At 40.4% G+C, this 21,362-nt stretch overlaps 3 protein-coding genes across 3 annotated transcripts; all 3 read right to left on the bottom strand.

Moving 5' to 3' along the window:
* Positions 1 to 822: 822 nt before the first annotated feature.
* On the bottom strand, positions 823 to 1,263 carry LOC145947917 (protein GVQW3-like). Its single transcript, XM_083057681.1, has one exon. The coding sequence runs from the start codon at positions 1,261 to 1,263 to the stop codon at positions 823 to 825; it is 441 nt and encodes a 146-aa protein (XP_082913807.1).
* A 3,241-nt stretch (positions 1,264 to 4,504) lies between these two features.
* LOC145947912 (rab GTPase-activating protein 1-like) lies at positions 4,505 to 5,338 on the bottom strand. The gene is made up of 4 exons (XM_083057677.1): positions 5,255 to 5,338; positions 5,102 to 5,161; positions 4,834 to 5,025; positions 4,505 to 4,742 (listed from the first exon to the last, which is right to left on the bottom strand). Exons 3-4 carry the CDS (start codon positions 4,984 to 4,986, stop codon positions 4,509 to 4,511), a joined length of 387 nt encoding a protein of 128 aa, XP_082913803.1. The 5' UTR covers positions 4,987 to 5,025; positions 5,102 to 5,161; positions 5,255 to 5,338; the 3' UTR covers positions 4,505 to 4,508.
* Positions 5,339 to 11,570: 6,232 nt separating this feature from the next.
* On the bottom strand, positions 11,571 to 16,318 carry LOC145947916 (uncharacterized). The gene is made up of 3 exons (XM_083057680.1): positions 14,820 to 16,318; positions 12,427 to 14,500; positions 11,571 to 12,302 (listed from the first exon to the last, which is right to left on the bottom strand). Exons 1-3 carry the CDS (start codon positions 16,316 to 16,318, stop codon positions 11,571 to 11,573), a joined length of 4,305 nt encoding a protein of 1,434 aa, XP_082913806.1.
* Between the last annotated feature and the right edge of the window lie 5,044 nt (positions 16,319 to 21,362).

Raw genomic sequence — 21,362 nt, 5'->3', positions numbered from 1 at the left:
CAGAGATGCCAGTTTCGAGACGCTGCCACCACGAACACAAGGAAAGAGCCTCGTACGTGTGCGCAGGCGCCGCTGAGCGCGGAGCGCCATCTCTGCTTTGCAGTCGTGCATCGTTGACAGGCGTCGTCGGAGACTACATGTTTATTAATAAAAGTTGCATATTTTCACCTACCCTACAACCCCTCAACGGTTGGCACCGGAGTTCCCGAACACCCTGTATATATATATACGAGGGGTGTATGATAAGTACCCGTGTTAGGGAAGAAAACGCATTAAAAAAAATTTTTTTTTATTTATTTTTCAACACAGTCTCCTTTTAGTTCAATACATTTAGTCCACCGATATTCCAACTTTTTTAAGCCATTCAAAAAATATGATTTTTCGAACTCCGCAAAATAGGCTTCTGTTTCCGCGATAACTTCTTCGTTTGACGTGAACCGCTTTCCGCCAAGCCATTTTTTCATGTTTGGAAACAAAAAAAAGTCACAGGGGGCCAAATCGGGGGAATATGGTGGATGAGGTAGCAATTCATAGCGTAATTCGACCAGTTTTGCTGTAGCGATTGCGGACGAGTGAGCTGGTGCGTTGTCGTGGTGAAAGAGCACTTTCTTCTTCGCCAAATGGGGCCGTTTTTTTCTCAATTCAGCGTCGAATCGGCCCAATAAATCAGCATAGTACTGCCCTGTAATTGTCCTTCCCTTCTCCAAATAGTCGGTGAAGATGATGCCTCGCGAATCCCAAAAAACGGTGGCCATGACCTTTCCGGCCGATGGAACCGTTTTTGCCTTCTTTGGAGCAGGTTCGCCGGGTGAAGTCCACTGTTTAGACTGTTCTTTCGATTCTGGCGTGATGGATCCATGTTTCGTCAATAGTTATGAAACGCCGCAGAAACTCTTTCGGATTGCGCTTAAACATGTCCAAACAGTACTCTGAAGTTGTCATGCGGTTCCGTTTTTGTTCCACTGTGAGCAAACGCGGCACCCATCTCGCCGATAGCTTTCTCATGCCCAATTTTTCGTGTAAGATATTTTGTACGCGTTCAATTGAGATGCCTACAATGTCAATCTCTCTGATCTTCACTCGGCGGTCTGTTAACACGATATCATGGATTTTGTTGACCATATCCTCCGTAGTCACCACAATCGGACGGCCTGGACGCTCTTCATCAAAAACGGATGTTCGGCCTCGCTTGAATTCATTAAACCAATATCTGATGGTAGTCATCGAAGGTGCATGATCCTTATAAACGGCATGCAACTGCATTTTGATTTCCTCACACGTCTTCCCATCCAAAAAAAGGAATCGAATCACTGATCGATATTGCTCTTTTTCCATGATTGCAAACAAATACAAACTTGCCCAATTTTAACAGCTTTAAAACAAAATCTATTCGATAAATATGTCTGAAATTTTGACAGGCGACAGTTGAAAGATGAAATTAAACAATAGTATACAGATTTTGAATCAGTGGCGCTATCAGTCGTTAAACACGGGTACTTATCATACATCCCTCGTATATATATGATATCTGGTACATTATATTATCACAAATGTGTGATATATTATGAATATTGAGTTGTTTTGTGATTATTTAACTACAATTTTCTTAAAACTTCCTAAGACTGAGACTGCATAGAGTTATGTTCGCGCTCGTGCTTTGGGTAAATAAAATTGATGTAAAATCTGATAGTAGATATAATGTTCTCGATATATTTTGACCTAATACAGAAAAGCATGTACATATTGTGTTCAAAGCTGCAATAAATAATTATACATTATTTCTGCAATTTAAAAAAGATCTGTTATTTTGCGACTTTGAGGACAAAAACAAATAGGCAATAAATCTGCGATGACAGATACGCCAATAAAAAACAACACAAACATATAAACACGTAACAGCCACCGCGCCGGAACACAACCACCGACGTCGCGAAAAGCATGCGCGGCCGCATCACGTGGGCACTGTAAGGCCAATCGATCGCGCGATCTAAAGACTCGCACATGACAGGCACGTGCCTACTCTGCGCGGATCACGAGGCAGCCTATAGCGTACGGCGCCTTCGAGTCACCTCTAAATGTTTGAAAATTAAGGATGATTATTGGCGCTCGGCGAAAAGGGTGACTCCTGGCCCGAATCAATAAAAGAAGCTCACCCATGATCATCCACGCCTTATCGCAGTTATCCGTCGTGAAACCGCATATCGCACGCTTGTTATACCGCTTATACCTAATTAAAACCGCAGTCGACACCCGCTATCAACCAACTAACGATTTCGAATTACGGACTAGAATTCTATTACGGCATTATTGTTAGTCGTGACAAATACTGTTTTGTTGTATATGTTAATTTTTGTGCTAATACAGTAAACATTGTTAAACTAATATCTGAGAGCACTTATCGCTTCGCTTCCTCAATATATCTGCTTTCCTGCACGCGCTCGTGAACATATTGTATGGCATAAAAGTTATGAACTTCTTAATATTAAATATTTTACATGAAGACGTGCGATATCTTCCTTTATTTCAATAATAATATTGTTGAATGAAATTACAGGGTATACAGTGTGTATGTGTGGTTTATACGTAAGATTAGCCTACAACTTTACATAATTCTGTTAACAGACCATTTCGACTGTTTTGTAGTATTTACAGAAATAAAGACTTTCATTTTTTGAGTGATATAACTGGTTATTCGCTAGAGTACAAGCAAAACGTGACATAAACTTTACTTGCAATCGTGTACACAGTTTTCCTTAATTTTATCGCATTTTAATAAATTCCTTTTTTAATCGAGAAATTAAATAAACATGAATCGTGTTTCAAATAAATCGAATTGTATAACTCAATGGCATAAATGCCATAAATGAATATGTTTGTAGAATTATAGACAATTTTAGTAATATTTCGTTGCGCGTAACAGTTTCTTTTTTAATTTTTTAAATGCAATTATACATAAATAAATATATATCATATTTGAGTAAATGGCTTACAAAGTTAAGTTTGATAGTCAAGAATGTGCTATAGGGATATATTAGCAAATTTATTGTTAAAACACTTATAATACTACATAAAATTACATATATTTGACAGAATTGCGCTTTTAAGTAGTGCCTTAATGTCAGTAAGCTCTATGGCTTTTAATAGTGTGTTTGTTTCTTGCTATCAATTTTGTCAAAACAAAGTGCAAATTGCAACTAAACAAAATTCTGAGTATCTCGCATTTATTTGTTATATTTTTTTATACGCATAATCTATTTTGCTATATTTGTATGATTAATGTCTCATTACGGAACTAGAGATAAAATATATACGCTTCGCGCGAGTTTATCGGTGACGAAAATACATATAAAAAACTAAAACAGTGAAAACTTTTAATATCAATTCTAACACACTAATTGTGAATCAGTAAAAGTATCATAACTATACGTACGTATCATCATCAATTACGTCAGTTAAATTGAAATCATTGCAGAGAATAGCTGACTTAATAATAAAAAGCAATAATGGAAGAAAACGCATTCACACAATTTTGGAATGTTATATTAATCCGGATAAAATTAATTAAGAAAAAAAAGAATAACTCTTCATTGCTGTGTTACGCGATATAAATCTTGATTTATATTGTATATTGATATCGCGCATTTGTTGTGTTACTTGAAAGCACTGTATACACGGTAGAAGTTTCTACATTTTCTCCCTTTCATACTTACGACTAGTTTCGTACAAAACGCGGCATATATTACTTATTTTGTGTATTTTTTAATATTATAAATAATTTACCGTATGTTTGCGTACGTAATGCGATTCTTTTGGCGGTAAATTGTCGATTGTTAGTAGCCCGCGTAATAAGTGTAGTGTTCTATCATTTTTTAAAAATTTTATCAAGCATAGAAAAGCACTGCTTTACATATGCTAAAAAAAAAAAAATTAAATTAAATTAATATAAAATTAATATAAGCGTGTTTATACTCGTAGAGTATTGAAAGAAAAAGATCACAGAAATTAATCTAATTTTGAAGAACAAAAAATGTAATACCAATTTTCAATATATAATTATTAGCGATAAATAGGGCTGCCTGAAAAGCACTTTGACATGCGAAATATAGCGGAAAGTGACAGAGAATTACATCATCGACTTAACAGATCAAGTCGTATGTACATTACATGTAACTACGAATATACGTCATGTTCACGTATTTGTGCCTGGCATATTTGACTCCAACTCTTCCACTGGCATTTTGTCTATAATAAAAAATTAACGAATATAAATATGAAATATCGTTCATGCGAAAGAAAGAGAAAGAGAGATAGGAAGAATATTAAACAACATCAATGAGAAATATCGATGACTGTGTTTCTATAAAATATTTTTAAAAAATTTGAATACAGATAAAATGAGCTTCTCATTCGTACGATTGATATTTTATAAATATTACGTCTTATTTTAATATTATAAAGTTTTATTGTAAAAAAATTGCTCTCTCTACTTTAAGGAAATGCTTACTGCATCACACAACTTCCTTGAGACTGTCCCGCGCGTCGCGGCTTCGAGAGTGTATCAGATGATGCAAATCGCCTCCGGGTGCGCTATCGCGTCTCAGATCTCTCAAAGCAGCCGGAGCCAGGACTTCCCTCTTGTTCGCTGCTTCCTTTATGCTGGACAAGGTTTTACTGAGCCACGGCCAGCTGTTTCGCGCGGCTTGCAGCTCGGAGGCAGTAGCGTGCAATTGATGCGTCAGATCCTGCATCGCAAACGCGATTTGTATCAAGGATTTCTATATCTTGCGATTTCGAAAAATTAATGTAACGCAAAAAAATATATATTCTTGTCACCTGATTTCGACACTCGGCCTCGACGTGAGCCAACTTGGTCTGCGCCAATTCCAATTCTAATTCGCGCACCCTTTCCTGCACTCTGTGAAGCATAGGATCTATTCGATTCTCCAAGGGATGCGCGATATCCGCTAATATATTGGACGAATCCATTATACATGTCCTGCATTTCTCACATTTTGAAACCTTCGCCTGAAACATCAGTTGTTTTATTTCTGTACACGAATAATATAACGCAAATTGAATCATAGGATGAATCGTAACGCACTCGTAATTCGCTCAACGTTGTCTTTGCGGCATTGTAATCGTCTTCAAAACGCTGACAGATCTGAAACAGTATAAATTGCGTTTCCTGCAGTTCTATGCAATTGAACTCATTTGAAATCTTACTATGTGGAATCAAATAATGTTTGGCAAATACCTGCTTGTATTCGGTTATAATGACGTTGCTTCTGCGACTTTCGGCGTCTGCCCGAGCCACCTCACGTTATAACATCTCTTTAATCTGCAACAGTTCCGCCTCCAATCTTTGCTTCTCTTCTTCGTTTCTGGCCACTGTACCTCGTAATTGTTCCACCTCGTTACTGTACTCGTCAGCATTTTCCTGTGCCTCTATACGAAGAACAAACACAATTCTCATTTAGGAGAGTTTAAAAAAATATAATTAAATATAGATTATAATTATAAGAAATATATTATAAGAATACGCCGATTTTGTTTAAAAATTTTTGACATTTTATAATTATTTAAAATTTCTCACAAAAAATATAATTATATCTTACAATTATAACGTTTTAATTTATTATGCTTTAAACTACACGATTTTATTTTTGCTACAACAATTTGATATCATTTACTCGTATATTCTGTTTGCTTCAGGTTTCTTAAATGCTTCACATGTATCATAAATATATTTTTTTCGAATACGCATCTTTGTCTTTATCTGATATGCGCAGGTGAATATACAACGCGAAATGATTACTGAGCACTGGACACTCGAGTATTACATAAGCACGCTAATTACTTTTACTCCTCATTTGTTCTTGCACTGCACAGCTCATATTTTCACGATTATTCAAAACGGATAGTCCAGAACATGACAGACAGATATCTCTCGTTAGCACGAGCAGCTGATTTTACTATATACTGTTGAGGCTTTACTCTTATATTGCATGGAAGGATTGATAAGAATATCACACTGCGTTTTTGATAGTATAAATTTATTCTTCTGAAAGTACGTAACGCTCGTGCACACAAAAATGATACAGTGAGAGATAGTGGTGACAACGTAGCAAAACAAGAAAAGAAGAAAAGCATGGTTGCCACCTTGCGAACAAAAAAAACTCTCTCTAGTGCATGCGCACGCAATATACAGAGCATGAGAAACCAGCCTTAACACTTCCGCCGTTTGAATGCTCTATTGGTCGATTGAGGTTTTATTATACATTCCAAGTTTAATACAGAGTTTTTTGAATCGATCTTTAGGCAAGGGTTTGGTAAATATATCGGCTAACTGGTTTTCTGTGGGGGTATATGTTACCTGTATGTCTCGAATTTCTCACGTATGTAATGGTATCTAATGTCTACATGTTTTGTTCTCTAGTGGAACTCCGGGTTCTTCACAAGACGAATTGAGCTTTGGTTATCTATGTGTATGACTGTCGCATGTTTAGGTTTGTGTCCTATGTCGTGTAATAGGTTTCTCAGCCAGATAGCTTCTCGTGTAGCAGTTGACGCTGCTATGTACTCAGATTCCGTAGTACTCAAGGATACGAGCTTTTGTCGTTGTGACGACCAAGACACAAGTCCATTTGCCATCAGGAACGCGTAGCCAGTTGTAGACCGCCTGGTTTCGATGTCGCTTGCAAAATCTGCGTCTGAGAAAGCTACTAGTTCGGAATCACTCCCGTCTCTTCGATATTCTATGCCGTACCTTATAGTGTTGACTAGATAGGCAATTATGCGTTTCACTGCCTGCCAATGACTAGTATCGTAGTTATTGAGGAACTTGCTTACATTGTTCACCGCATAAGAAATGTCCGGTCGGGACACTATTGCCAAAAACATTAAAGAGCCTACTGCTTCGCGATATGGTATTTTACATGCTTCTACTACATTTTCTGCGACTGAGTATAATGCGGTGTGAGGATCTGCCGGTACAGAAAGTCCTTTCGCATTTTTCATACCGAACTTGTCGATCAATTGTTTTGTATATGCACTCTGATGTATAAACATCGTTTTATTTATCCTATCGCGAACTATTTGTAATCCTACAAAGCAGCTACATTCACCTGAAGTAATATCGAACGACTCACTTAACGATTTGATTATTGATTCGAGAACTTTGTTTGATTTAGCCGCGATGATACCATCGTCTACAAAAAGCGCAAGGTAAACTAACGATTCTTTGTAGTTTCCGAAAAACACACATTTATCCGCGTCAGATTCTTTGAAGCTGAAACGTTTTAGAAAATCACGGAACTTAGTGTTCCAGCACCGAGGTGCTTGTTTTAGTCCATATAGGGACTTTCTTAACTTACATACTAGAGTCTCAGAATCACCCACTTCTCTATTGATGTTGAGACTGGTACTTCCATCCAGATGTCCTCTGACAACTCTCCATGTAGAAAGGCAGTGCGTACATCAAATTGTACAGCTTCGAGGTTGTCTTGAGTAATGATTGCCAGTAGCACACGAAGAGAGTCGTATCTCACGACCGGTGAGAATGTCTCTCCGTAGTCAATTCCTTTCCGCTGTTGGAATCCACGAGCACATAGTCGAGCTTTGAAGCGACACACACTGCCATCTTCATTTCTGATGACCTTGAAGACCCATTTGGAGTCTATTATTTTCTCGCCTGAAACTCTCGGTACCAGTTTCCAGGTATTGTTCTTCTTGTGTGCCTCAAGTTCTTCCTCGATTGCTTGTTTCCATTTAGCACTCTCTGAACTCGATACGGCTTCTTCAAAAGTTTCGGTATGTGGTATTCTACTAAGTTCAACTCATACCTTGCGGGAGGTTTCAACGAGGTACGTTCTCTAAGTTTACGAGTCTCGGAGGTTCCTGCTGACTGTTGCTTCCGCTTCTCGTTGCTCACCGCCGATCCGCCATTATCTGAATTTTTGTTGTCTGCATCGTTGTCGATTTCTTTCTCTCCATGAGCCGATGTATCTTCATTCACAGTTTCAGCTATACTGTCCTCGTTCGACTCTTCGGGATGGTTTGGCCATGTGAGTTCGACATTGGATTCTTCTGAGTCGTGAGGTGTTCTTTCATCAGCTTGTTCACTAAACACTACATCTCTCGATATTGTGACCTTCTTCGTCTCATGACTGTATAGTCTGTAGTTTGTAGATTCACCCTGGTAACCGACGAGGATCATTTTCTTTGCCTTTGCATCGAATTTTGTGGTCAATTGACTGGGAACATGTGTGAACGCTTTTGATCCAAAAATCCTTAAATGACTTAGGTTTGGTTTCTTGCCCATCCAGAGCTCGAAAGGAGTCTTACTTCCGCCCGTTCTTGACAGTCCAGTCCGATTTAATGTGTACACGGCCGTATTTACGGCTTCTGCCCACAAGTTCTTAGGAAGGTTCTTTGAGAGTAGCATCGTTCTTGCTGACTCTATTATCGTCCGGTTATTCCTTTCGGATTTCCCGTTTTGTTCGGGTGTATAGGGAACTGTGTTCTGCATTGTGATCCCTCTTGATGACAAGTACTTCCGCATCTCCTTGTTGCAGTATTCGAGGCCGTTATCTGCTCGTAGAATCTTCATGGTTCGTCCAAACTTGTTCGACACCATCCGTTCATATTCCTTGAAACAGTCGAATACATCTGACTTATGTCATAAGAAATAGACGTGTCTGAAATCAGAAAAATCATCCTTGAATGTCAAGAAAAAACGAGCGCCTCCGGGGGACTGTACGGACATTGGGCCACACACGTCACTGTGTATGAATTCCCCTGGTTGTCTGTTTGATCTATCTGTCAGCTTTTTGAAAGGTAATTTGTGCAGTTTACCCAGCTGGCAGGCTTCGCAGAAAAATTCTTTCGTGTTCTTAACAGACACTCCTTGTACCATGTTTTTGTTTACTAACTCACAGAGGGCACGCTTGTGAATATGGCCTAACCTTTCGTGCCATACTTTTATATCCTATAGTTCTGAGACATTAGCTTCTTGTCGAGAATTCGGCACTCGGAAAAATAATCGGTAGAGTTTGTTTGATTGTTTCACGCCGGTGGCTTCGATCTTGTTTCCTCGTGAGATCTTGACATGCTCGTCCCCGAATTCCACTAGAAAACCCTTCGATGTGTTCATTCCGACAGAGAACAGATTTTTCTTCACACGTGGTACGTAGAGCACTTCTTCGATTGTTGCACTTTGCCATACACCTTTCACAAGCCTTTCAATTTGAATTGTTCCAGTTCCACTGACTTCACCATCGTCACCAAGATATACTGTCTCGCCACTAGTTTGATGAAACTCTATAAACCAGTCCCGGCGGGAAGTCATATGTGCGGACGCTCCGCTGTCGGTAAACCATACGTCGCGCGTGGCGACACCTAGCAGGTGTCTCGCTTGCTCTTCTGTAGGTTGACAATACCGACTGTTGACTCTTGAAGATTTGCCGTCCGTCTCACAGACGAATGCACACTGACTGTTCGAGTTGTCTTTATCGCGATTTCCAGGACCCTTTCGCTTTTGTGGACACTCACTTGCATAGTGTCCTTTTTCTTGGCATCGATAGCACTCGATATTTTTCTTCGTACGAGGTTTCCTTCTATCTTCCTTGTTGTCCTTTTTCTTCGTGTTCTTCTTCGGCCAGCTTGACTTCGTAACTGCGAGAGCACTTGTTGTGTCACTGCTCGCTTCAAGTCTGCTTTCCTCACGGATAAGTCTTTCTTGTAGGTTATCTATAGTTTGTCTTTCCGGGTCTACGCTGTCCCAGGCTGTTTGTAGTGTGCTAAATTTCGAGGTTAGACTAGCCAATATTTTGGCCATCACGGTTAGATCCGACACCGGTTCGCCGAGATTGACTAATTGCTTAGCCATGTTCTGTACTTTAGAACAATGTTGCACCGCTGTATCCGTTGGGCACATCCTATACTCGTGAAACCGCTGGGTGAGAATCAACTTGTTTGTTGCGGACTTCTGCTCATGAATTCTGTTTAGTCTGTCCCACATGTCCTTTGCTGATGTGCAGACCAATACACTATCGAGCTGATCGTGTTCCATCGCCGAAGCTATGATCGCCATAGCCTTCGCGTTGTCGCGGATACATATTTTCATGAGCTCTGCGTTGGCTCCCGCTTGATTTGCCGGCTTTACTCTTGTTCCATCTACTGCGTCGAATATTTCGTTCGCCATGAGAACAGCTGTAATCTGGAATTTCCAACCTTGAAATCCAGTGCCATCAAAGCGCTTTATTTGTCGTGTTAGAAAATTGTCCGATATTATTCTTGCACAACGCGGTTTCTTGTCTCACACAAAAATCGCACACACAGTCTGCGTGTTCCCGAACTTTCGCGATATCTCTCGCTGCAAAGAAATGTCCGTCACACGCACTATTCACGTGCTCCCGAACTTTCGCGATGTCTCGACTTTTATCAATTACTCTTCCAAGCAATATTCTCCACAGACAGTGTGCCTGGGCCCATAACCTGTTGAGGCTTTATCTTATATAGTTATATTGCATGGAAGGATTGATAAGAATATCACTGCGTTTTTGATAGTATAAATTTATTCTTCTTCTGAAAGTACGTAACGCTCGTCCACACAAAAATGATGTGGGACAGTGAGAGATAGTGGTGACAACGTAGCAAAACAAGAAAAGAAGAAAAGCATGGTTGCCACCTTGCGAACAAAAAAAAACTCTCTCTAGTGCATGCGCACGCAATATACAGAGCATGAGAAACCAGCCTTAACATATACTGCTGTAGAGAATGCGTTATAAAATATTCCATAATAATTATAATAATAATGTTAGGGGAGGGTATCTACAATTCTCCCCTTTGCGAATCTTGCGAATGATAGCGAACGTTTTATGAGACGAAACGATACGAAAGCGACGCGAATGCTTTACATAAAACGATAATTACGCAAAGCCGCGTGGATAGCGAGATTAAACCAATACATATGCGATTAATGAGCAAAGGTAAGCGACTCACCGTGCGATGCGTGCCTCGTGCTTCTCAAGCAGATCCTCCACAGCTTTTCCGTGCAGCATGCAGTGAGCGTTAAGCGATAAAGCAGTGTAAGTAAGAGAGAGAGAGAGAGAGAGATAAGCGTGCCGAATGCAGTTCCTTCCATCCATGCAATTTCAACTCCTGCAAAGGGATGAAGTCTCCTCTCTTCCAGTGAGGTATGAACAACCAGTCGTGTAGATACTGAGCCAGTATTCGAACAAGTGTTCCGGAGCGGATCTCGTGAGCAAGTGTCCGAGCCTTCTTCCTGTAAGGCACGGCAAGCGAGTAGTGTGCTCCCACACTCAATAATTTGGATCGATGGATAGCGATGGCAGCACCGTTTAGTTAATCGATTACCTTTGGGCTCCGATTCGCTATCCATCGGCAATACGTTACAATAAAGTCAAAATAATTTACAATAAGCATTCGAAACGACAAACATGTTAAAGAAAATATAACTAGCGCGATAACAATAATAGACAAACTAACATACGACACGAACAATTGGTGAGCGCCAAACATACCGCCCACCAAATATATATATATTTTCATTAATTATCTGGTGGACTGCCCTTCGGCAATGGGCAGAGCTTCACCAAAGGACGTGTTAATGAGCCATTCGTTGTTTTTACGGTAGCTACTCGCGGAACTCCGTCACGACCGGGATGCAATTCTGTGATGCGTCCTCGCTTCCAATGCAAAGGAGGGACGTTATCCTCTTTCACCAAGACCAACGAACCCTTCTCGATCGGATCGATTTGATTGAGCCATTTTGGACGTTGCTGCAGGGTATGGAGATACTCCTGATGCCAACGCTTCCAAAAATCCTGATGCATTCGCTGCGCCAGTTGCCATCTATCCAGTCGATTCATCGGCACCAAGGTCAAATCAGGACTCGGAATGGACACGAGTGGTTCCATGGTGATGAAGTGACCCGGCGAAAGTACCGTGAGATCGTTCGGATCGGAAGTCATAGGACAGAGGGGCCTTGAATTCAACACGGCCTCTATCTGAGCGAGCACCGTACTAAATTCCTCGATCGTGAGGATTTGATCGCCTACTACCCGTTTGAGATGGGTCTTCATCGATTTCACTCCCGACTCCCACAGTCCTCCAAAATGAGGCGCGGATGGAGGATTGAAAGACCATCTTATTTTCTCGGTCTCTGAAGCGAACCGCATGTGATCGACCAGCTCTCGATGCGCACCAACAAAATTAGTTCCGCAGTCGCTAAACAGTAACGAGCCGTCTTCCTCGCCTGGCCACGAATCGGCGCAAGGCTGCTAAAAAGGAATCCGTGGATAACGAGAAAGCTATTTCCAAATGAATAGCCTTGATCGTGAAGCAAACAAACAAGCAGACATAGACTTTGAAAGGTGTTATTCCGCGAGCACGACGATTAGTTACCAGGAAAGATCCTGCATAATCAGTCCCGGTAACAGAAAAAGGTTTTTCCTGAATTACGCGCTCCGAAGGTAGATCAGCCATAGGCGGCTGCGCAAAACGAGGATTAGCGCGAAAGCACTTGTAGCACCGGGATAAAACGCGTTTTATCGCTCGATGTGCTCCTAAAATCCAAAAGTGTTGCGCTGGCAAGTACTGCATCGCGCGTCGACCTGGATGTAAATGTACCTGATGAGTATGCTCAACGACGAGGTCCGTGAGCCTATGCTTGTTAGGTAACAACGCTGGATGTTTAGATTCATAGGGTAACACGGAATTTACGATCCGACCGCCCACCCTGAGAATCCCCGCGGTATCTATGAACGGTCCAAATTTATGCAAGGTCCTGGGAATTCTTTTGCCTCCTTTTATTCGAGAAATCTCCTCAGCGAAATGGCGTGTCTGTACTGATTTGACCAGGAGAAGCAATGCCGAATGCATTTCCAACTGATCTACTGCTACAGAGGCTGAAACTGGCTTCCCTTTTGATTTAGCGATAAAGCGTAAACAATAAGCCGCTATTCTAGAAATTTTATTCAACGACGAGAAACGATCTAGTAACGACATGAGCTGATTCGAGTTTACGACACAAGCAAAGGTTAGAGTTCTGGCTTCTTCCTCCACCAGAATATTCGATTCGACAACGGATTCGAGGTTAGACTCGACAACAGATGCGGGTTTGGACGCGACGGCAGATTCAGAATGAGACTTGAAGTCCAACAACCAGTCAGGGCCATGCCACATAGCACAGTCCAGCAGCTCCTTCGGGTACAAACCCCGTGAGCAATGATCCGCCGGGTTAGACTTAGTGTCGACGTGCCCCCAGGACGAGATTTGTATCTTTTCTTGTATCCTGGCCACTCGATTACGTACGAACGTCTTCCATCGATGGAGAGCGGAACGTATCCACGAAAGCGCGACCATAGAATCGGACCAGGCATACACGCTGTCAAGTTTCAGATTATCCTTAAAGACTTGCTGGAGGTATGCGATCAGATCCGAGAGCAACACCGCTGCACAGAGCTCCAAACGAGGCAAGGTGATAGACTTAAGCGGAGCGACTTTAGATTTGGCGCTAAGCAGCCGAATGGTTACGCCATCAAGCGCGACGATGCGCATGTAAACTACGGCTCCATAGCCTTGTTCACTAGCGTCACAAAATCCATGTATCTCACGGCGAACTACGTTATTTCGAGCTAAAGAACGAGGGATGCGAAGCGAAGTTAAAACTGAGAGCTCAGACCTATACCTGTCCCAGCGCTGACACACCTCCAAGGGAGGTGTTGTGTCCCAATCTAGTTTCAAGGTCCACAAGAGTTGAATTAACCTCTTCGCTGCGAACGAGAGAGGCGTCAAGAAACCCAAGGGATCAAATATTCGAGCTAGTTCTGAGAGAATTGTACGCTTGGAACAATCTCTGTTCAACGTGTTGACTTGAAACCCGAAGCTATCTGAACTAGAGTACCAACGGAGTCCTAATATTTTGAGAAATTGATTCTCTTCTGATTCGAACGACATCATCGAGCTACTGCAGTACTGAGGATTCAAATCGGCTAACACTTCTGGATGGCTGCTTGCCCTCCATGATGGCCACTTCCTCAGTTCGAAACCGCCACTTTGAAGCAACAGCTGCAACTGATTCTGCAAATTGCGAGCCTCTTCCATTGAGTGTACACTAGTAACGATGTCGTCCACGTAGAGAGAAGACATGATCGTAGAAGACGCCATGGGACGACTATCTCTACCGTCCTTCGCTAGTTGGAGCAGACAACGAATTGCGAGATAAGGAGAAGGAGTGACCCCAAATGTTACCGTTTTCAACCGGTAATCGGATATCTGATCCTCCTCGGAGAAGCGCCATACGATCCGTTGGTAGTCGCATTGGCCACGCTCGATCCATATTTGTCGAAACATCTGCTTGACATCCGCAGTTAGAGCCACGAATCCAGTACAGAAACGAAGAAGAATCGCCATCAAATCTTGCTGCAGCTTGGGTCCACTCAACAAGGTCTGATTCAATGACGATCCGTTGGTACACCTAGACGAAGCATCGAAAATGACACGTAACTTAGGTCTCACTGTCGAGTTTTATTACTCCATGATGGGGTAAATAATAAACCGGCCCGTCTGCTGGATAGGGCTGTTTAATTAACTCCATGTGACCACTGTCGAGATAATCTTGCATGAATTTGCAATAATCTGTTTTGAAGGTAACGTCCGCTTTGAAGCGGCGTTCGAGCGAGCGAAATCTATTAAGCGCGATTTGACGAGAGTCAACGAAACAAGGGAGATCCCTCGAAAAGGGATACGAGACTATAAAGCGACCTGAGTTCCCGCGACGAGTAGTCCGCTCGAACAATTCCTCACAGCGCCTATCGTTGTCAGAACTTGAAGTACAATCTGGAATTTCCTCCAATTGCCAGAATCTACTTAATGTGTCATCAATCGATTCTATGGTGGTTACACATGAACGCAAGTTTCTCGGAGAATGCGAGGAAACCGCGCCCATCAGAACCCACCCGAAAATAGTGTTGAAGGCATCCGGATCTCCGAAGCTTCCCTTACGACGGCCATCGCCAAGAATAGAGACGAACATTTCAGCTCCCAAGAGGATGTCGATTGAACAAGGAAGATGGTAGTCCGGGTCGGCGAGTGGTAAACCTTCCAAATGCTTCCATGACTTCTTCTCAACTTGAATATTTGGCAAGGGAGAAACGATACGCGACAGCACTGTAGCTTCAACAGGCAATCGAATATCAGCCCGATTAGCTACTTGAAGTACGAAAGAGGTCCTACCCTTGGCGGTGGCGGCCTTGACATAATTCACGCCTAAGACCAGCATGCGATGCTTGGTGCGGTTAAATCCTCCTCTTCGCAGGCAACTCTCGGTGATGAAGTTTGATTGACTAGCGCTATCCAACAAAATACGAACCGGGAAGGTGTTGCCGTGAACGTCCAGAATCTCGGCCTTCACAGTAGACAGTAATATTACCGGTCTGGATTCTGCCACGCTAGTCAGCACTACGGCTTGAGAGCCTTGTGACGAAGCAGCCATCTCAGCATCCTGTGTCGGAGAAGCCGGGCTGGCAGTAGCGACTGTTGAAGCGGAACTAGGGTTTTGATCAAAGTGCAGGAGCGTGTGATGCTTTGATTGGCATGACCGACACGTCCAGGTAGAAGGGCAGGACTTCACATTATGACCTACACGAAGACAATTAATACACAATTTCAATTTCTTGACGAGAGAAAATCTGTCCCTAATCGCGGACTTCAAAAATTGAGGACATTTTGTAAGAACGTGTTGCTCCTTACAAACTAGACAAGCTGCTGAACTGGTCACAAAAGACGATACCGAAGCCCTGGATTTGGAGGATGAAGTATTGTACTTCGCGTCCTTTTCTCCTGGTTTGTTCGAGAAATCCGAGGAAGGAGCCATGACGGCAAGAACCTTGCAATACTCCTGCAGGAACTTTATTAGCTGCTCATATTGTGGAACCTCGGTCTTGCGATGTTTCGACTCAAACTTCTCGCGCAAAGACGGTGTGAGTTTATCCAGCAATAGATTAAGCAGTATGAAACTCCACGATTCCGTCGGAAACTTCATCAATTGCAACGCTCTTATGTTCTCGCGGAATGTATCCAGCAATGCAAGCAAAGAACTTGCCGAATCTTGCTTCAAGGGCTTTGCCTTAACGATCGAATTCCAATAGTGAGTGGCTAACTTCCTCTTGTTCTGATAGCGGCCTATCAACGTATCATACGCGATCGGATAATGGTCTTCGGAAAACGGCAAATTTTTTATGATGGTCAGCGCTTCCCCCCTCAACGACGACAACAAATATTGATATTTCTCCATGGCGGAGATTTGCTTGTTTTTATGAATTGACGTATTGTAAAGCGCAATAAATGAGGGCCAGAGTGCTAACTCTCCGGAGAATTGAGGGAGCGTTATCTTCGGCAACCTAATCGTCGAGCTGTGAGTCGAGTCACGAGTAGATGATGTCGTCGAGACAGTTCCGTCATCGAGGAATGTTGAGCTTTTATCGCGTAATGCATCTTGTCGAACTGGACTCTAATTAGATCCTCCTTATCAAAATCCGTCGTTTCATGAAGTAATTTCAAATGCACATGCTCGAATTCGTCTGCAACTGTCTTTAAACTAGGATAACGGGCAAGAAAGAGCGATTTGTCTTGTGGACTGGAGTCGGCTATCAAAGAAGCATCATAAATCTCCTTCACTCTCCTCATGCATAACTCTCGTTTGGCTTGCGCGATCCTCGGCATCTTAACTTGAGTGTAGCGAATTACTAAATATACAGAAAGGATCGAGAAACGAGGAAGAAATACGAGCGAAGGAGAATGGTAACAAGAGCGAAATGAACGAAGAAAAGAGAAAGCAGAGACGAAAACAATAGAGGATATGAAAGAAGCTAAATGAAAGAAATATGACACAAAAGGCGACAACTAGAGAAACGAATGATAGAGGCAACGGACCGCGTTTTCTTACTATAGTTTCGTGAAAGCTCCGTTTAAAATATTACCTTTATATATTATCGTAGTGATAGCGACCGATAATAATTCCGATTCGCATAATAAGCGATACGAGATTGAAAGTTAATACAATGTAAGGCAATACACGAGCGACTCAATACCCGAGAACGTCCTTGTATACAAGACAGACAATGAGATAACGACCGCTGACGGTAATCAACAACGTATGGCTCAGTAGCACGTATCCTTGGAATTTGCCTCTGATATTACAAACCTGTAAATGTGCTGAAAATAATATGTCCGCTGACAAATTAATAACAATGTTAGCACAATGTCAAGTAATAAACAAATACAATAAAGAAGAGAATAATAAGCGCAAATTTAAGTATAATATTGATCAGTAACTGAAAGAAAATATAGAAGTAATAAGCGCAATATAAGTATCAATGTTCAATAAATTAAAATATGAAATAGCAATAAAAAATAATATTTGCAAATAATAAGGGCGAAACAATAACGAAATTAATTGCAAATAAGTGTAGCGAAAATATTCAATAACGAAAATATAATACTAAGTCGAAAATTAAGGATAACATGATAATTGCAAATAGTAAGCAAATTAGGCGCAATGGCAAATGAAAAATAATAGTAACAAAATATTGTAATAATAAGGAATAAAAATGATTGCAAATAGTAAGCGCAAATTAGTAACAAAGTACTCGCAAATGATAAACGATACAAATAATAGTAGCGAAAATATTCAATAACGAAAATATAATATTAACTCGAAAATTAAGGATAACATGATAATTGCAAATAGTAAGCAAATTAGGCGCAATGGCAAATGAAAAATAATAGTAACAAAATATTGTATAACGAAAATATCGCAATAATAAAGCGAAAGTAATGACTAAATACTTGCGAATAGCAATCACAAAGTAATAACGAACGTAGCAATGAGCACAATGTTCGATTAACAAGTGCTGCAAATATTTGTTTAAAGTACAACGAATTAATTTAACGCAATCAATATTAGCAAGATTTCGAAGTTTGAACGAATCGAGTATAGTGCTCACGAGATACCGACGCGTAGACAAACAAGCAAAAAAGGGATTATGGAATGTCCGCAAAAAACGAGAGAGAGAGCGAAATGTAAAGAGAATACGAGAGAGCGATATCGAAATAACGAAATAACGAAATAAATTGATGATCGAAATCTTACTAAATTTTTAATGTTAACGTTAAATTAGTATCCGGCTCGAAGGACCAATGTTAGGGGAGGGTATCTACAATTCTCCCCTTTGCGAATCTTGCGAATGATAGCGAACGTTTTATGAGACGAAACGATACGAAAGCGACGCGAATGCTTTACATAAAACGATAATTACGCAAAGCCGCGTGGATAGCGAGATTAAACCAATACATATGCGATTAATGAGCAAAGATAAGCGACTCACCGTGCGATGCGTGCCTCGTGCTTCTCAAGCAGATCCTCCACAGCTTTTCCGTGCAGCATGCAGTGAGCGTTAAGCGATAAAGCAGTGTAAGTAAGAGAGAGAGAGAGAGAGAGATAAGCGTGCCGAATGCAGTTCCTTCCATCCATGCAATTTCAACTCCTGCAAAGGGATGAAGTCTCCTCTCTTCCAGTGAGGTATGAACAACCAGTCGTATAGATACTGAGCCAGTATTCGAACAAGTGTTCCGGAGCGGATCTCGTGAGCAAGTGTCCGAGCCTTCTTCCTGTAAGGCACGGCAAGCGAGTAGTGTGCTCCCACACTCAATAATTTGGATCGATGGATAGCGATGGCAGCACCGTTTAGTTAATCGATTACCTTTGGGCTCCGATTCGCTATCCATCGGCAATACGTTACAATAAAGTCAAAATAATTTACAATAAGCATTCGAAACGACAAACATGTTAAAGAAAATATAACTAGCGCGATAATAGACAAACTAACATACGACACGAACAATTGGTGAGCGCCAAACAAATAATATATATAAATTAAAAGTTTTATTATTTTTGCGAAAATTATAAAATGTCCAAATAAAGTTAATGACCTATATTATGCACATATATGAACCTAGCGTAGACATACGCGTATAACTCTTTTAATATAAATATAATAAAATAATAATATACATATGCATCTACGGTGTAACTCTCTGTCGACAAAATCATGAACATAGATGTGTGAGATTCTAAACCTAAATAAACCAGACGGATATATATACTTTAACATCTTTATTTAGACATATTATAACAGGAACAAATATCATCTTACATAATTATCAACTAACAATAGCTTAAGACCGACTCGAATATCGGAAATAGCTTAAAAACGCTGTTAAAGTGAATAATTAACGAACAAACTAGCATTGATAATCAGATCCAAGGCTACTATCCTTTATCTTTTATATATTCAAATAATATTTCAAATGAATAATCTTAAAACCGCATACGTATGGGTAACATATTATTGAATTTTACAAATATATATATGTCAGCAATGCCTTATATCAAGAATTATAAATTTGTATGTTGACTTAAAATACTGTACATGCACTCATATGTATAACTAGACTTAAATTATTAATGCTATCAAGTTCACTTCAATATATATATATATAATTACTAATATTAAAATGATTATAACAATAGTAATGAGAGTTCACACATACATGTATCTACATTAATTAGCGACCAACGATATTGATACTCTGACAAGGATAATAACACAATAACATTTGTAACCAATGTCATACATTTAACGGTTTATTTCAAACGACGATAAACATACTTAATTACACAGTCTTAATGCTCTAAAGTACACGATAATAATAACATGTTTTCGATTTAAAAATCAAAACATCTTTAGAAATACAAATGTACTGCGCAAATATTCTAAGAAGTCAGCAAATATACCGAGAATGTTTATATTTTCGCGACACGTGTCTCATCGATACTGCTCCACGTATGACTACCGAAAATCTGGGGGTAGCCCAAAAATATGTATACAGGATGATTCGAAACAACCGTTTGTCCTTAAAATGTCGTATTCCTGAATTCTGATTTTTCCTTTGCCAAAATTTTATCCGAAGCTTAGTTTTCAAATTATAAAAGGAAAAATTTAGCGAATTACGGCACGTGTACGGCCGGTAGGCAGGAGCGGCGCAACACATCCGACGCGGGCGATTACGCGAAGCGCTCGTTGCGATCAGCTTATCTACACGCGATGTGTGTGTGTGTGTGTGTGTGTGTGTGTGTGTGTGTGTGTGTGTGTGTGTGTGTGTGTGTGTGTGTGTGTGTGTGTGTGTGTGTGTACATACACCCTCTTTCTCTCTATCTCTCTCTCTCTCTCTCTCTCTCTCTCTCTCTCTTACTTATGAATACACTCACGCAATCAGAGAGAATTTTCTCTTAGAATTTACCCTGAGAATCATGATAATCATGGGACAATATGGTATGGAAAGAATTTTTTGAAAATTTCTCTGATTAATATTTATCACATTAAAAATAATAATATCTATCATAATAAAATATAAAATATGTTTGATTAATTTTACTATGCAGTTTAATAAAATGAATCAAACATATTTTATATTTTATTATGATAGATATTATTATTTTTAATGTGATAAATATTAATCAGAGACATTTTCATAAAATTTTTTCCATACCATATTGTCTCACGATTACCATTATTTTTAGTGTAAATTCTAAGAGAAAATTCTCTCAGACTTGATCAAATATTATTTATTAATCTATCACAATACTGAATCACAATTCGCGGTTACTACCGATTAATTATTAAAAATTACTTTTAAAAAACGCATTAAATGTACATTACTCGTCGCGGACAACAATACAGTCTACGACAACAGACTGCGGCGACGCCGACGCGACGATAATAATCGCGCGGCGTTGCCGAACGTGATTGACGCGAGATCCGCGAGAGACGCGAGACGCTACCGTGTCTTGTGATTAATCGAAGCCTTTGTATTATGAATGCGCTAATTTAGAAAATGTATAACAAAGTTATTAAAAAAAAAAGTATTATAACGTATTATAATACTTTTTGGAAGAACATTTTATTTCTTTCAAATAGTGGCACTTCTTCTAAAAAGTCTGGCAGATTTTCTCTCAAAAATTCCACGTACGTCTGGCCAGTTAAAATATCTGGTAGAATAACGGGCCCAAATATTTGGGTACCCATTATTCCAGATATTTATTTTCCAACGTACTTGGAAATTTTTGAGCCCCGTTACTCTGGGATTTTCTTCGCTCCAATAATGCATATTGTGCGAGTTAAAAATCCCTTCTTGTGTGAATAATGATTCATCACTGAATATCACACGGGAAGAAAATCTTGGATCTCGATCCACTTTTCTCAGAAAATTTTCACAAA

Source organism: Prenolepis imparis, unplaced genomic scaffold, assembly GCF_030444845.1.
Source record: "Prenolepis imparis isolate NDT839.2.m4 unplaced genomic scaffold, iyPreImpa1.0 SCAF_184, whole genome shotgun sequence".
NCBI classification, from domain to species: Eukaryota; Metazoa; Arthropoda; class Insecta; order Hymenoptera; family Formicidae; genus Prenolepis; species Prenolepis imparis.
This window is presented reverse-complemented; position numbering and strand designations above follow the sequence as displayed.